Raw genomic sequence first — 16,622 nt, 5'->3', positions numbered from 1 at the left:
TGGAAACACTGTACAAATGGTAATATTATTCTATTGAATTATTACAGTCATTATCTACAGTCAAGATATTAAGTCAACCTGCTTTAAGATATCAAGAGACTCCTGCTCTAGATGGAAAAACTCAACTAACTAAACTGAAAAAGCTGTCTCTAAATTGTTTCTCTAATTTTCTCTAATAATTACAGCAGTGCCACTTAATACAAACCTTTTCTTATAGTTCAGCAGCTGATGTTCGTGCTCTCATATTAAAAGAAAACAGTAAAGCCAAGGACAAAGTGAGAGAAGAATTCAGTAAACTAAACAAGATTAAGGTGAGTTGTATAGACTGAAAGAACATTTTAGATTGTCTACACCTGCAAGCCTGCCTTACAATCATAACTTTTTTTTGTCAGACATATTTCAGTGATGAAAGTTTTCAAGTGTTCACAGTGAGCTCCAAAGAGTTTCTGAAAAAAAAACGTCTAAACGCAGACGACACTGGTAGGTGAAGTCTGTATATATGCATATTTGTTTATAATGGAAAGTGTATAGCTAAAATAAATATTTTCTTTTAGTTTACTTTAAACACTTTAAACAATCATGACTAATTGCATTGTCAGATATAAATTTAAGTATGTGTGAATATGTAAGAGACAAACAGCTTTCTTTTCAGAAATACCCAAACTTCAGAGTTTTCTGCAAAATCTCAATGACTCTCACTCAAAGACATTAAACTATGTGTCTGGAGCTTATGGGATTCTCTCTCTGATTCAAGGTGCCAGCTGTAGAGAAGTGGTAAGATCAAACTCCTTTCATTGTCTTTAGTTTTCTTAATTGTCATTAATGGACAGAAAATAATAATATTCATAGCAAATAAATAATCTTAAGAGAAACTCAAGTCAAATGTGCGGAAACCTGGTGAAGTCAAATTACAAGAGTATGTGTAATGTCACCCTACATAAAGACCTTCAAAGTAGTAGATTTCTTGATTTTTGAAGAAGGCTACATAACCACAGTAATTAAAGGGTGTTTGTACTCGATTGCAACAGAATTGATAAATTAACGAACAAACAATAAATGGGATGCGAACTTGAGGGTCTCTGGGAGGTCAGTTTTTGACTTCCCACATGCCTTAAGGTAAGAATAGCTTACAGTGGTGTTAGACCTTAATTGGCTTCAATGACAATATGTCAAGCCTGGGACTGTTATTATCTTGATACAGTTGAGTTATTTCGAATTAGTGTACACTAGCCATCACAATTAGCTAAACTCTAGGCGTTGTTAATGTTATTTCCAGGGATACTAACGTTAGCTGACGTACTTGTTATTCCAAATTCCACTTGTGTATACTGATAGTAGAGTTCTTGAACTACTCATTTAATGTTACTGAAGTTTGGCCAGCAATTACAACCTAAGTTGAGCTCCTCACTTGAAGTGCCAACTTAACGTTATTTTGTGGTGTAGACAATGAGTGGTGTAGTCAATGAGCTAATATGTACGTACTACCTACCTACACTTATGATGAATTTAAACAATGCTAGTTACAGTAGAATAATTATGTTTCTTGCGAATGCCAAGCTCAATGAAAACGACAGAAACAAAACAAAACAAAAACGAAAACTGAATTGAAATGACCTTGTGACAGTTTTACTTATAGTGTTTGTGGAATCAATTTGTAAACATCATATGTAAGCCCTGTCTTTTAATTGAGCAGTTGGAACCATAGTAGTAGCAAAAACCACATAAATTTTTTTTTACTAGCACAAGTAACATAAATGCTGCTTTGAAAGAAATCCCAATCAGGTAGTATTATAGTTTCATTGCTTCAAATACTTTTGTTGTGTTTGATTTTAGGCTAGTGGTAAACCTGAAGTGTGCACAGACCTTGAAGAACACATGAGGAAAGAGCTTGATAAAGTCAGAAAACCCATGGAGGAGGCTTATGAGGCTTTTGAAAAATGCCTTAGTCAGGGGGTTGAACAATCCAAGCTTTCATGTGAAAGTGTTGTGGAGTCTGTCTTATATCCTGTACGTATTTAAATTTTAATCAAAACAAATGATTTTGTACCTCAAATGAATACATGTTTAAAATGTTTCTTATTTGTTTTAGAGTGGGGTATCAGGTGGCGGTTTTCACAGGATATTGAAGTGTGTAGTTTTGAACAATGGCACATACAAACCAAAGAGCGGAACAGTAAAACAAATAAACCTCAATGTGGACTTGGCTTCATACTTGACTGACAGCATTGATGAGGAGTTCAGAAAGACCTTCCCGTAAGAAATGACTTAGTGGGGACATAAACCCTTTGTTGGTCCATTTTACAAACTATGAAGAAATTAATTCAATTAAAATCTACATTATACAGATAATGCAATATAATACATTCAAAATACATCCCATCCCATCCTCTCCAATACTACCTTTTATGAAACATTTCAACTTCACTTTTCAGAAACGAAAGAAAAAATGGACCATTGAACGGGGTCATCAATACGTTTTCACTTGAAACAGAGAGGCTGATTGAAAAGTACAAGGATGTCGAACTGCAACTGATATTTTTCAAGACAGAGGTAAAAGATAAAAATACTACCCTCCAATCCATTAGTCCATTATCATGCTGTTTGTGTTACCTTTAACTTTATTTTAAAATATAATGATCTATACTTTGTTTTCTCTCTCAAAGGAAGAAAAAATTAGGACAATACTCAACCAAATCATCCGGGAGCGTAAGAAAAAAATCTACAGCAGTCTGATGACAACAATCGAGAAAGCCATGCAAGAATGCTACAAAAGTAAGCAAGAGAATCATCATATATCATTTGACACTAATAACAACACAGATTAACTAATTCATTGTGATTATTTTTTGTTTTATTGTAGAAGCAGCAATATTTACAGGACCTGGCTCGCTGAAAAACATGAGGGACACTATTGAGAAGCATGTACATGATTCAAAGAACATCATGTTTCAGCAGGCTAAAGATAAAATGTTGAACCAGCTGCGATGGTTGAAGGTTTGTCACATTTTATAAAACTTCATATGATGATGATATAGGAAAACATGTTGTGCTGCACATCTTTATCCATAATACTAGATCACATGAAGGCTTTTTCTGTGGACTATACATCATTCTAAATGCTGAATTTGCTACTAAAAACACTGCAGGCACTGTCACAAACATAATTTATTCTTTCCTTTGCATGCATTAATTCGTGTACGATTCAGTTAATCTTGAATACAATATTTTGTTGTGTGAGTGATAATACAATTTTTTATGCTGAATTAGGAGGATATCCTGGAGAAACTGGAGACAACAATGCAGAAATCAATCAACCATTCACTCAAAACAGATGGGGACTCAATCCTAGGTAAAGGGAATGTGGCAAAATAAAATTATGACAATCACTAAAAATACAGTACAATATTTTATTAAAATAAACTAGTGCAGTGCCCGTATGTATTGCTATAGAAAAGTGGGAGGTTAGGTAGCTTTTTCATGGATGGCCAAATGAGGTTGTGTTTGAAGGTGGGACGTCAGGGACATTTAGGTTTGTTGTGAAATGTGTAGATTGATAACTATTGTGTTTTCATATAATTTGGCTTTTAGCAAGGACACTGCAGGGAGTTGAACCCCATTCCACTAATGTGAAAGTACCACACCTCGTGGTCAGCGCATATAAATTCTGAAAGAACAAAGTGAACTACATCTGAAATGGGATGAAACCTGGCAGCATAAACAGACTAACTTGTAGCATAGCCTACTAAATGAACTGGGCAGGACATATTATTTAGCCCTGTAATATAGGCTAGCATACATCAGAGAGAGAGAGAGAGAGAGAGAGAGAGAGAGAGAGAGAGAGAGAGAGAGGCAATGGCAGTAAGGGTTTCCACATCAAAAAATTGTTTTGAAACTACCAAAATAGTCTGAATGGATAACCCGACGGCGCGAGGGCGTGTCGGTCAGACAGTCTGATAACTGCACAGGTCTCTCACTCAACTTAATAAAGAGAAATGTCCCACATAGCAACGTTAGAGGACCAAACAACAGTAACGTAGTAACTGTAACTGTCTTTGGAAACTTATATGAAGAAAAGAAATACCACAGCTGTACCTACTTGGAGAAGCGTCTGTCCTCCTGTCTGTCCTCTCGCCTGTCCTACCGACTCTTCCGTTACATTTCTGCCCGAAAAACAGCCTCTGTCACCAGCGAAAAACTCACTTTTGTGTTTGTGATCAAAAATCACCACGACCATCAGCCCTCCGGACCGAGACATCAGTTTTCTTTCCACCGGAAAACATTCTCCGTCTTGCGAGTGAGGGAGTCAGACAGCGTCCAGTTTACTGCTGGGGATTATGTATAATTATGTAATTTAGAGTGAAAAACGTAACTTCGTCACTTTCCAGGATGTTTGGTGGGTTAGGATCTCAATCACTACACATTAGGGCTCTGCAGTGATTGGCTCTGGTGCGCACGTGGCTATGGTGGCTATGGTAATGCTAGCGGAATTCTAAATAATTTATAAAATAATTTATCAACTGTATCTTTGTAGTCCAAACAAAGCCAACGTTGCACACCCTTAAACCACACAGTAGTCATGTTGAAACTCTCAGGTCAGTCTGATCCTGATCTGCAGAGATATTTGAGCCACACACACACACACACACACACACACACACACACACACACACACACAGACAGACAGACAGACAGACAGAGATTCCTTGCTTTATAGATAGAAGATAGATAGATAAATTAGCAAATGAACAATAGTGTAATTAATTGTGCACTTGACAATAACACGTTTTTTCTTTTCTTTTCAAGATGTTACAGTGGAGCTTGCAGAGGTGAAGAAACACTACAATGAACTGATGGGATAATAAGATGTTCTGAGTAATGCTATCCATGCTTTTATTATACTGGCCCAGAAGCTAATCCACCCAGCCCAGCAATTGCACTGTGTCCATGAGTGCACAGGTACATTTTAGTAAAACTGATGATCTAACTGATGATTTAAACAGAAGCCAGCATAGATAATACTACTATTATACTTTTTATTATACTACTACTATAATACTACTGTTTGTCATCACTGTTCAATATCCCTATCTTGCTGATCTCTTTGGTGGATGTTTCAGGTGGAAGTCCTCTTTAAGTGTTGTTTGATATGTACTTTGAGTTTGCTGTGTGAACTGATGTCTCCTATACATTACTTTTGTAGCAATAATATTACATTATTTCTAGATTGAGCTTTTCCATATAATATATGTATTATTAATATTTATATATGTGTGTGTTGGGGGGGGAGGCACTGTCATTGAAGAAAATCTGTCAGCATAAAAGTAACTGAAAAAAGACTAACATGAAGAAAAAAATCAAACTTAAACTTAACTTCAAATATTGTCAATATTTTATGAAATTAACTTTTTTTTTGGGGGTTCTCAACTCAGTGCCAATACTTGTTTCAGTTGCAATAAATCATTGTTCAATACAAGTGTTTCAGTGCCAATGTTTCCTTATTCAGTTCTGGTTTTGTTTTCAATGATACATTTATTTTCACTGTTCTGAGGAAATAATTATCAATTATTAATTATTCTAAGTGTAATAAGGGTATGGGTGGTAATGACGAATGACCAATAACAAATGCATATCAGATTATGATATTGATTTACTTTGTCTTACTGAGACCTGGTTGTCCCACAAGGAGTATGTTAGCCTAAATTAATCCACCCCCCCAGTCTAAACTAAATTATAATTCATTTGAAAGCCTTGTTCTTAGTCTTTTTCACCCAAACTGGAAAACACTGCAGCCAGTTCTATTTGTTATAGTGTACCGTGCTCCTGGACCGTACTCTGATTTTATATCTGAATTCTCAGAGTTTTTATCAAGTTTAGTCCTTAAATCAGATAAAGTAATTATTGTAGGTGATTTTAATATTCATGTGGATGTTAACAATGACAGCCTTAGTAACACATTTATATCATTAATAGACTCAATTGGCTTCTGTCAGTGTAAATAAACCAACTCATTGTTTTAGTCACACTCTTGACCTTGTTCTATCATATGGCATTGATATTGAACATTTAATAGTCTTCCCACATAATCCTTTCATATCTGACCATTATTTAATAACTTTTGAATTCATACTATCAGATTATAAGCCATTAGGCAAAACTTCCTATAGCAGATGTCTATCTGACAGTGCTGTAGCTAAATTTAAGGAGGAGATTCCTTCAGTGTTTAGTTCAATGCCATGTCTGAATTTAACAGAATCCTATAACAACTTTAGTCCCTCTGAAATTGATAATCGTGTCGATAGTACTGCAGGCTCGCTATGATCAACATTAGACTCTATCGCTCCTATAAAAAGGAAATTATTAAAACATAGGAGACTAGCACCGTGGTACAACCACCCAACCCGCCAGTTAAAACAAATAGCTAGGAAATCTGAAAGGAAATGGCGCTCTTCCAAATTATCAGAATATCGCTCAATTTGGCAAGATAATCTTAAAACTTATAGAAAGGCCCTCCATAATGCCAGAGGAGCCTATTATTCAGCACTAATAGAAGAAAATAAGAATAACCCTAGGTTCCTCTTCAGCACTGTAGCCAGGCTGACAGAGAGCCACAGCTCTATTGAGCCACATATCCCCATAAACTTACGTAGCAATGACTTCATGAGCTTCTTTTATAATAAAATTATTACTATTAGAGAGAAAATTAATCACCAACTGCCATCAACAGTTATCAGTGGCTCTCCAAGTTCAGGGACTTTTACTAATGTAAACTTAGATATATATTTAGACTGTTTCTCTGCTATCGATCTTCATCAGTTAACTTCAATAATTTCTTCATCAAAGCCATCAACCTGTCTATTAGACCCGATCCCAACTAGGCTGCTTAAAGAAGTCGTTCCCTTAATTGGCACTTCTTTACTGGATATGATTAATCTTTCTTTATTATCAGGATATGTATCACAGTCCTTTAAAGTAGCTGTAATTAAACCCCTTCTTAAAAAGCCCACTCTTGACCCAGGGGTTTTAGCCAACTGTAGACCGATCTCTAACCTCCCCTTACTCTCTAAGATTCTGGAGAAAGTAGTCACCAAAGAGTTGTGTGACTTTCTACATAACAATAGTTTATTTGAGGATTTTCAGTCAGGATTTAGAGTTCATCATAGCACAGAGACAGCTCTGGTTAAAGTTAATAATGACCTTCTGATTGCTTCTGACAATGGACTTGTCTCTGTACTTGTATTATTAGATCTTAGTGCTGCATTTGACACCATTGACCATGATATTCTTTTACAGAGACTTGAGCATCAAATTGGCATTAAAGGAATCACTCTAAGCTGGTTTAAGTCATATTTATCAGATCGTTTGCAGTTTGTACATATTAACGATGAATCTTCAATAAATACTACAGTTAGTCATGGAGTTCCACAAGGTTCTGTACTTGGACCAATACTATTTACTTTATATATGCTCCCTTTAGGCAACATTATTAGGAATCACTCCATTAACTTTCACTGTTATGCAGATGATACGCAGTTATATCTATCGATTAAGCCCGATGAAATTAATCAATTATCTAAATTACAAACATGTCTTAAGGACATAAAATCCTGGATGAGCTGCAATTTTCTGATGTTAAACTCAGAAAAATACGAAATGCTTGTTCTTGGCCCCAAAAACCTTAGAGACTCACTGTCTAAAGATATAGTTACTCTAGATGGCATTACCTTGGCCTCTAGCACCACTGTCAGGAATCTTGGAGTTATCTTTGATCAGGATTTGTCATTTAACTCCCATATAAAGCAGACCTCTAGGACTGCCTTCTTTCATTTACGTAATATTACAAAAATTAGACACATCCTATCACAGACAGATACAGAAGCTTGTGTCTTATTATTGTGGCTACCCTATGTTCACATTTTCATATGGTTTCAATAATATTTATTGTCACTTTTAACAGAGTGCACTTATATAGTAAACAGCCAGCAGTTTTACCATAAAAAAGCATTCCCAGTCAAATAAATTTAAGGCCTTTATTTCAGATTAAAGAAAACAGAAACCTCAGAATAAAATAAATTAAGTGCAAACAGAGCCTAATAACCCCCTTTCTTTTAAATTAAAGAGGTCCCAGCCTAAAGAACTGAAGGCCTACACTTCAAATAAAAAAAGTCGTAAAAGTGTCTCCTTTAGGAACAAATCAAGTGCAAACAGAGCATTGACTAAACATCTTTCTTTTTTTTTTTAAATTAGAGAGGTCCCAGCCTAAAAAAACTGAAGGCTTACTTTTCAAGTAAAATAGGTCAACATGTTCAAAAAACAATAAATAAAAAATGGCTGAGGATGCCCTAAGGAAGTTGATGAGTTTCATCATTGTGTTCATTACATCTGCAAACTGTTCTGATAAAGTGGCACACAAAACAGTCTGATGGATGAGACAGTGGTAAGCAATAAGATCTGGGTTGTCCTCTTCATCCGGGGCACAGCCCCCTGCTCTTTTCCCACCATGGCAGGGGCACCATCTGTAGTAACAGACACAACCTGCTTCGGATCCATGCCCCTCTTTCTCAGCATCTCTTTTATTGCTCCATATATGTCCTCTCCTCTTGTGTGTGTTTCAAGTGGTGCTACACCCAGCAGGTCCTCACAGAGCTCCTTCTTATCTTTGTGAAAAAATCTCACATACACCAAAAGCTGGGCATTATCAGTAACATCTGTGGACTCATCGATGGCCATTGATATGCATGGTGCACTCTGAATAGCTGCATCAAGCTGTGCCAGTACATCATCTGCTAATATTTCAGATTTTCTGGTTGCTGTTGAAGCTGACATGGGGATTTGTTTGATTTTTTCACACATCTCGTCTTTTTGTTTTCCTTCAAATAATGTCTCTGCAACCGCGTTTAAGCACTCCTTCACAACTGTCCCATCACTAAATGTTTTTTTATGTTGCCCCAAAATCCACGATACCCTTAGTGAACATTCGTTTGCACGTTGCTGGGCTGTAAATGTGTGCGTGATGAGTCGAGTAGACCTGTCATATTGGGCTCGGAGTTGGGTTATTTTGCGTGCTCTCAGCTTGGACTTCAGGGGATAACTTCGCTCAAAGGAGCTGTGCCGTGTTTCGTAGTGGCGCTTCATGTTGCCACTTTTAATTAATGCGACGTTTTCGGAACATATGAGGCACACTGGTTTTGAACTGTCTGCTGGAAGAATGAACATTAATTTCTCCGTCCATTCATCTTTAAAACAACGGTTTTCCGCCTCTACCTTCCTCACTTTAGAGCAAGCCATGCTCTCAGCACTGTCTCTTCCTCTCTGCTCAGGTGCGCTGGCCGTGCAGGGTAAACAAAGGGTTTGATTGGCTCAGCTGAGTGACGCTATTGCCGTATTAACTGGAGTAGCAGCGCCCGCGACCGTCAGAAAAATGCTCCATGGAAAATTTCTATTCTTGTGAATTTATCAGAGATTGGTCATGGGTCTGGTCAGAACCATCACTCGGTCCGAGGTCCGCCATTTGGTGATGCATGGCCTAGACTATCGGGGGATTTCCCATGGTGCACTGAGCTCCTCTCTTCCTCTCTCTGCACTCATTCCCATTAATGCATGTTACTAACTTCACTTCTTCCCCGGAGTTCTTGTGCTTTCTCGTCTCGCAGGTTCTTATCGATCCTGGTGGAGCCTCCTGCCATGGTCCTGCTATATTGCCATTGCCAATACTGTTGTTGCTGTGTACCTGTCTGTCTGTCTGTCTGTCTCTCTCTCTCTCTCTCTCTCTCTCTCTCTCTCTCTCTCACCCCAACTGGTCGAGACAGACGACCACCCACCTAAAGCCGAAGGATCTGTCATAGGTTTCTTTCTTTTAACAGGCAGTTTTTCCTTGCCTTTGTCGCCAAGTGCTTGCTCATGGTGGTACTGTTGGGTCTCTTTAAATAATGTTATAAAGAGTTCGGTCTATACCTGCTCTATTTGAAAAGTGTCCTGAGATAACTTCTGTTATGAATTGGCGCTATACAAATAAAATTGAATTGAAATTGAATAATGAAATACTGTGCTATTGAGAAGCCAATTGCAAGGGATGGCAAGTCACCGCCACACATGACGTCACATCATCACATTATGTTCAGTCTTTGTTTTTTAAGAGAGGAAAGCATCCCAGAGTGGATAGGCTGGAGAGACTCGGCACGGTCGTGTTGTCTGAAAAGCAGTACTCAATATCCCTCAGTTCACAGTCCAGGATTATAATAGGTTTGTTTGAGATGAGCCAGACCTGCACATCAATCACTGGCGGTTGCCGCACAATGCATGCCGGTAACATTTGTGTCTGACTCGATGCCAACTTGCTCTGACGTCACACAACCAGCCTCAGTTTTTAGAGCAGGTCACTACACTTCTTCACCAACTGCAAGACCGAGGACATGATGGGAAAACTCCAGATTGGAAACAAAACACAGACTGTAGACCAAAACATAATAAATGATTGAAGTGTGCAGGATTTTGACTTTAGATCAAACCTTATCCTACAGTAATAATTATTATTCAGATCTATCCTTCACCTATGTTTAGTCATTGTAAATGAATAATTTCAGCCCTAATCCTCACTTAAGTGGGCTCAGAGAGAGAAAGAACAATGATTTTAGTGGCACGATAACAGGCATCCACAAATAAAGGATGTTGCAATTAGTTGGCAAGTGGTTGACTTTGTATGGATAGGTTGTTATCAGGATAAATGGTTTGCGTCCCCATTTTGCATAAGTTCTTTGAATTGGAAAGAAATCAGTGAGATCCTCTGTTGTGAGCGCTGGTTCTAAACCTCAATGCCTCATCAAGCTTTCTCACAGATGGTCTAATACATTGATGAAGCTGGTTTCTGGTTTCAGAAATCTCAATATTTTTTCAATATTGTTAGAGACAGCTGGCTCCACAATGACTGCAGCAATCAACCCCAACCAACCTATTTATTTATTGTATTTCTTCATAACCCACATCACATTAGTGCAGGTGTGGTTGTTTGAAGCCACAAATGACCAAACAGGAGCTGTTGCCTTGCCCTGTGGCTAATGTCAGCTTATCCACCACCTGGCCCACATGGAAATAAAACCCTTTTCTTCAGTCGTATTTTGCATCTTTATTTTACTGCTGTGCTAAGATGTTTTGTGTACAAGTAGTCACTACTCTCAGTTCTTGTGGGTGTTTGTTTAGGTGTTCATCCTGAGATAATAATTCATTTTAGGTAAGGTAGTGATGGTAAAAGTACATAGATCCTATAAGTAGAAGTAGCAATATAAAAATGGAAAGATATTCAATTAAAGTAAACGTAAAAATTGCTCTTGTGACTGACATATTACTATATACTCCATTATTAAATTCATAATACTAATGCAATATGTTAGTAACATTTTCCTGTTGTAGTCTTAACTACTTTATATCAAATGATCTCAAATTCCTTGTATGTGTGCACATAATCACACATACACCAATACAAGTGATTCTGATTCTCTTAATAACTCATAGACACATATTTTTTGAATTGGTTCTTACGACAAAAAAGGTTGTAAAGCACTGGTTTAATCTTTAATATTATGAATTAATATTTGTGTTTTATAAATCATCGTGGAGTAGAGAAGTAGAGAAGTGGAGTAGAGTGGCTGACCTCGTATGCTTTAAAGTTAGTTCCTCTTCAGTCTAAATGTTTTGCACTGTATTTGCATGACTTTGTTTTGCGTGTGTGCAATGGTGAGTAAGCTACTGTAGATATGTGTACCAGTAAGTAATAAATAATGTGAACACACGATAGGAACAATTTCAACACGCAAATTAAACTAAAGCTTCCCGATAGTTCCACCAAAAGAGCAGTGACAAGGAGAGTGTTTGAGATTCGGCCAGTGTAAAAAGTGAACAAGAATGTCAGGTGTGAATGTAAATGTAGCTCTCCTCTGAATGGTTGGCTTGTGCCTCTACCAAACACATACGAGAGATGTTAGAGCCACTGTAGGTCTAAAGCAGTTGCACCAGTGATGCTCTTTATAGCAACTATCATAACACTATCTGAAACTACAGTCTGTGTAATTTGCCTTACCATCAACATTTAGACATACACAACTGATCAATGTGTCTTTGTTCTTTTACCTTAAGTTTGTTGTGTTTTTCCTGGTGCCAGCAGATGAGCTGTATCCTATTGTAATACCTATTTTGAGTTCACTATCTGAACCTGAATGTGTATGCCTATTAACTGATGAGACATTAACTAGGGATGCCCCCTGACTGTTGTCTTAACTGCTAGTTGCGGAGAAGAGTCTTAGTTGACCCAGAAAAACCACAGGAAATGCCATTTGGGAGCTGCACCTTGTCGACTATAACTCGGGATGAAGAATTAATGAATTCATTTTTTGAAGTAACTGTTAAGGTTATACACCATCCATCGTATAGTATGAAACAAATCCTCAAAATTGATGAGGATTTTTATAATAACCACTAATTCATCCCAGAGCCACTGTTGTGAGCGCTGGTCAAAAAACTCAATGCTCAAAGTCTGTTTACTTGCAATTGAATATTTATTTCAGCATCCTTTGCACTGTTGTCTACAAATGTTATTGTTTTTGTTTGTTTATATATGTATAACAGTACATAGTAGTTTATGTCTCTTTTGTTGAGCTTGTTGTCCTGTTTATTTATGCTGTCAATCTGTGTTTGTACATTGAGATTCTCATAATAACTCATAGACAAATGTTTTTTGAATTGGTTCTTAAGCCAAAAAAGGTTGTAAAGCACTGGTTTAATCTTTATTATTATGAATTAATGTTTGTGTTTTATAAATCATCAAATGCTTATTTTAATGTAAAATCTTATTTTCAACAGTAACTAATAGCTAATAGCTGTTATACATATGTAGTGGAGTAGAGAAGTAGAGTAGAGTGGCTGACCTCATATGCCTTAAAGTTAGTTCCTCTTCAGTCTAAATGTTTTGCACTGTATTTGCATAACTTTGTTTTGCGTGTGTGCAATGGTTAGTAAGCTACTGTAGATATATGTGTACCAGTAAGTTATAAATAATGTGAACATACGATAGGAACAATTTCAACACGCATATGAAACTAAAGCTTCCCGATAGATCCACCAAAAAGGCAGTGAAGAGAGTGTTTGAGATTCGGCCAGTGTATAATGTATGAGTAAACAAGAATGTCAGGTGTGAATGTAAATGTGGCATGGTTGGCTTGTGCCTCTACCAAACACATACGAGAGATGTTAGAGCCACTGTAGGTCTACTTGCAGTCAACATTGACTCCTACTGCCTCTGGTGTTCACAGCAAGAAAAGCTGAGAGGATGTGTGTGTGTGTGTGTGTGTGTGTGTGTGTGTGTGTGTGTGTGTGTGTGTGTGTGTGTTTTGTGGCCAACATTCATGCACAAGAAACAAACAAGTAATTATTTGCATTTATTTCATTAGTAATGCTGATTGATAAAGCACAAATGGTTATAGTAATTAAGAATCTTAAAACATGAGCTTCACATAAGTGTCAGATGCAGTTATACCTAAACCATTGCACATGCCACAATAATGTTTTAATTTTTGTAAAGGGTGGGAGGGTTGTGTTGTCAACCCCACAGTGCAAACACCCCAAACAACCAGTAAGTGTCAGTGCAGCAACAATGACAAGAACCCTCCCATCCCATCCCAGCCTTTTAACAGTGGTGGAAAGTAACTAAGTAAATTTACTTAAGTACAGTGCTTAAGGAACATTGAGGTTACTATTTCCTCTTTATGTTACTTTATACCTCAACTCTATCAAATGCCAGAGAGGAATATTTTACTTCTTATTCTATTTTGATATGTTAAGTACATTTTGTACATAATTCTTTTATAATTTTGTCTAAGTGGGATTTTGAATGCAGTTAGATTAAAGTATTTTGTACATTGTGGTATTGATGCTTATATGTAAGTAAGTGAACATAAAACCCTGAGAACTTTGAACACAAGCACTGACACAATTTAAATTATCTTGCTGAAACTGTTTTGTGGGCGGAGAATAGAGACAATATAAAAGAAAGAGATCAAGTTAAATCAAGCACCAGCGGAGTCATGTTTGTGCATTAAAGAGGAACAGACAAAATGTAAGTACACTTAATATCAATGCATTATATTTCCACTGATTATAATACTGAGACACAGTTCATTTTGAAGTGCTATTTACTTTTCCTGTTAGTGGAAAATATTAAAATATTAAAATGTTTATCAGGATAATCCATTTAGTAGGGTGAAAAGTCTATTGAATTGGTGGCGTTAGCTCACTGAACATCCTATGTGCATAACAGAGAAATCTTTCTAGAATACAGCATGAACACAAAGTGTTAACATCAAACAGAATGTAACACATTAATCATGTTATAAAGTCAATGTTAACTTTCACAGCAGGTTCTCTTTGTTCTTCTTGGTATGGTGTGGAGGGGAAAAAATCTGATAAGAGGAGTGGAGCTATATCATTTTGGTGGAGTGGTTTAGAGAGGAGTGGAGTGAAGGAGTGAAGGGCAGGGTTGTTGTAATTGTTTAAAACATGTTTGATTACCTTGCAGTTGCTGGTCATGGATGATTTTGTTCATAACAAATTAACAGAATGGGGTCTCAGTGAGTGGATCGAAAGATTTAAAGGTAAAGTATTACCGTGCGTCTTTGTTGGGCACAAATATTATACAATGTTTATATGGCATACCAATGCTACTACAGATATAACAAATGCTGCAACATTGTTCTGCAGGAAAATAGAATTATTGACATATCCTTGACATAGTTTTAAGACAATGGTCTTAAAAGATTGGTAATGATTTGGGCAATTGTTGTCTTCTGTGTTGAGTTCATAGTTCAGTATTTCTGGGAAAGACCTTGTACGTTTTCACACAATTAGAAGGGACACATTATCTAAGAACTGTGATTGTTGGTTTGAGATTAGGATGAGGATCTCCGTACAAGAAGCACGTAAATAAGACTGAAAAGTAATACATTGTTACAATACAATCAAATCAACATGCGCAGCTCATACAACAACGCTGTCAGCTCTGGGAGGCTGTAATCTGCTTAAAAATGTCAAACAGGTGAACCCACACCTATTACACCTCTTATGAATAGATTCCTGTATTCTCATTGTTGTATTACTAAGATTCAGCTGAATATTTTTAATTACAGATGAATGCATTAACAAGGAGAGTCTTTATTGTCTCAATAATCAACACATCGCTAACCTGATCCCAAAAATTGGACCAAGGGCGATATTCATGGAGCAACTCAAATTGTTAAAGGTAAAGTTCTTCATTGTCAAGAACATGTACACAAATATTGTATTTAGTTGAATAAATCTCAGTTATGTAGATACATGCTACAGTTTAAAAAGTTTTGATAACACCAACAAATAAAGAATTATATATCATTGACACTAATAGCATTTATTAGAATTTTATAATATTTCTATACTGTTATGGATTTACAACTAATTCATTTTGTCAACAGAAAGCACAAAACCCAACAACTCAGAGAACTGTTGATTCTTCTGCTCAAGTAAGTTGAATACAGTTTCATGCAGTTAGTTATCATCTAAAGCATTATTACAACCCTACAGAGTATATTTTCAATGTCCACTAAAATTTTTACATGACCTTGCACTTTCGGTGTTACTTTCATGTGCAGTTTAAACAGGAGCTAAAAGGACCAGGTGATTCTCCTAAGGTAAGGATTGCATTGAATTTCACATGTATGTAATCAGTGAACGAGCTATTCTTCATAAATTTGCATTTGAGGCTAAAGTGTCCAGAGACAAAGTCATCTTTGACTGAAGAATTGTCTATTCTTTTTTTCCAACTCTCTTTATTGATTTTTCTCATTTTGAACATAAAACATAACAGTCATACAAACACCATACACATTTACGTTTAAAAATAATTTAAATCATACTAACTTATTTATCTCAGAATGAAAATAGACAGATAAAGGGGGTCAATTTAAAAACCAAGATTATACAAATATATATATATATATACATATATTTATAAAAAAAAGGGGGGGAATAAATAATACTATAAATAATAGTAAATAATGACAGGAATTAAAATAAATAAATAAGTAATAAATAAATAAAAGTTATTTCCTTCTATTGGGGGTAAAGAACAAGAATTGTCTATTCTGATCACAGTGTTATTGAATGAGTACAAAAGGATGCTACTGTGATGTGAAGTATCCAAAGGGCTGCCCCTTATAGTCGACTTAACTGTTAGTCAATGTGAAGAGACTTAGTCAACCCGTTTTTATTTGTGGTATAGGTACAGAAAAACAAAATGAGCCTTTTCACCGGGACAAAAGTATCAGGGGATTGTTGCAACGTGGACCTTTCTCTTGTAAAACAGGAAGTCCCTTAATGGTGTGCTGTTGCATATGCTAATTATATTAGCTGCTGCCACTAGCTAGTTAGTAGTCCTATGGACAGGGGGACAGGACTATGACTCTGGGGATGAAGACGGTGGGTTCAGGCTGGGAAAGGAGAGGAATGAAATGGAGGAACAGGAGCAAGTTGTTAAATGAACATCATAAATATGCACCGACAAGTCGGCTAGCCTGTTCCCAGTGTTAGTTGACTAGGAAAATCTTTGG

At 36.7% G+C, this 16,622-nt stretch overlaps 1 protein-coding gene across 42 annotated transcripts in view; it reads left to right on the top strand.

Annotated features, from left to right (window-relative positions):
• Positions 1 to 16,622, top strand: part of LOC127356105 (nuclear GTPase SLIP-GC-like) — a 132,026-nt gene that overhangs the window by 32,663 nt on the left and 82,741 nt on the right. For 10 of the 42 annotated variants that reach the window (XR_007881888.1, XM_051387588.1, XM_051387570.1 and 7 more), the window contains exon 23: positions 218 to 311. The exons of 17 other annotated variants lie outside the window; for them this stretch is intronic. Coding sequence is in view for 24 of the 25 variants with exons in the window: in XM_051387588.1 (XP_051243548.1) it covers positions 218 to 311 (94 nt within the window). In the remaining variant the exon portion in view is untranslated. Of the gene's footprint in view, positions 1 to 217; positions 312 to 392; positions 481 to 652; positions 775 to 1,833; positions 2,008 to 2,089; positions 2,254 to 2,432; positions 2,551 to 2,663; positions 2,773 to 2,860; positions 2,995 to 3,267; positions 3,350 to 4,803; positions 5,298 to 15,665; positions 15,705 to 16,622 lie in introns of those variants that run through there. 15 more of the 42 variants (XM_051387595.1, XM_051387607.1, XM_051387593.1 and 12 more) reach the window with 8 other exon arrangements.

This window comes from Dicentrarchus labrax, unplaced genomic scaffold, assembly GCF_905237075.1.
Source record: "Dicentrarchus labrax unplaced genomic scaffold, dlabrax2021, whole genome shotgun sequence".
NCBI lineage: Eukaryota > Metazoa > Chordata > Actinopteri > Moronidae > Dicentrarchus > Dicentrarchus labrax.
The sequence above is the reverse complement of the archived record's forward strand: the minus strand, read 5'-3'. Positions and strand labels throughout refer to the sequence as shown.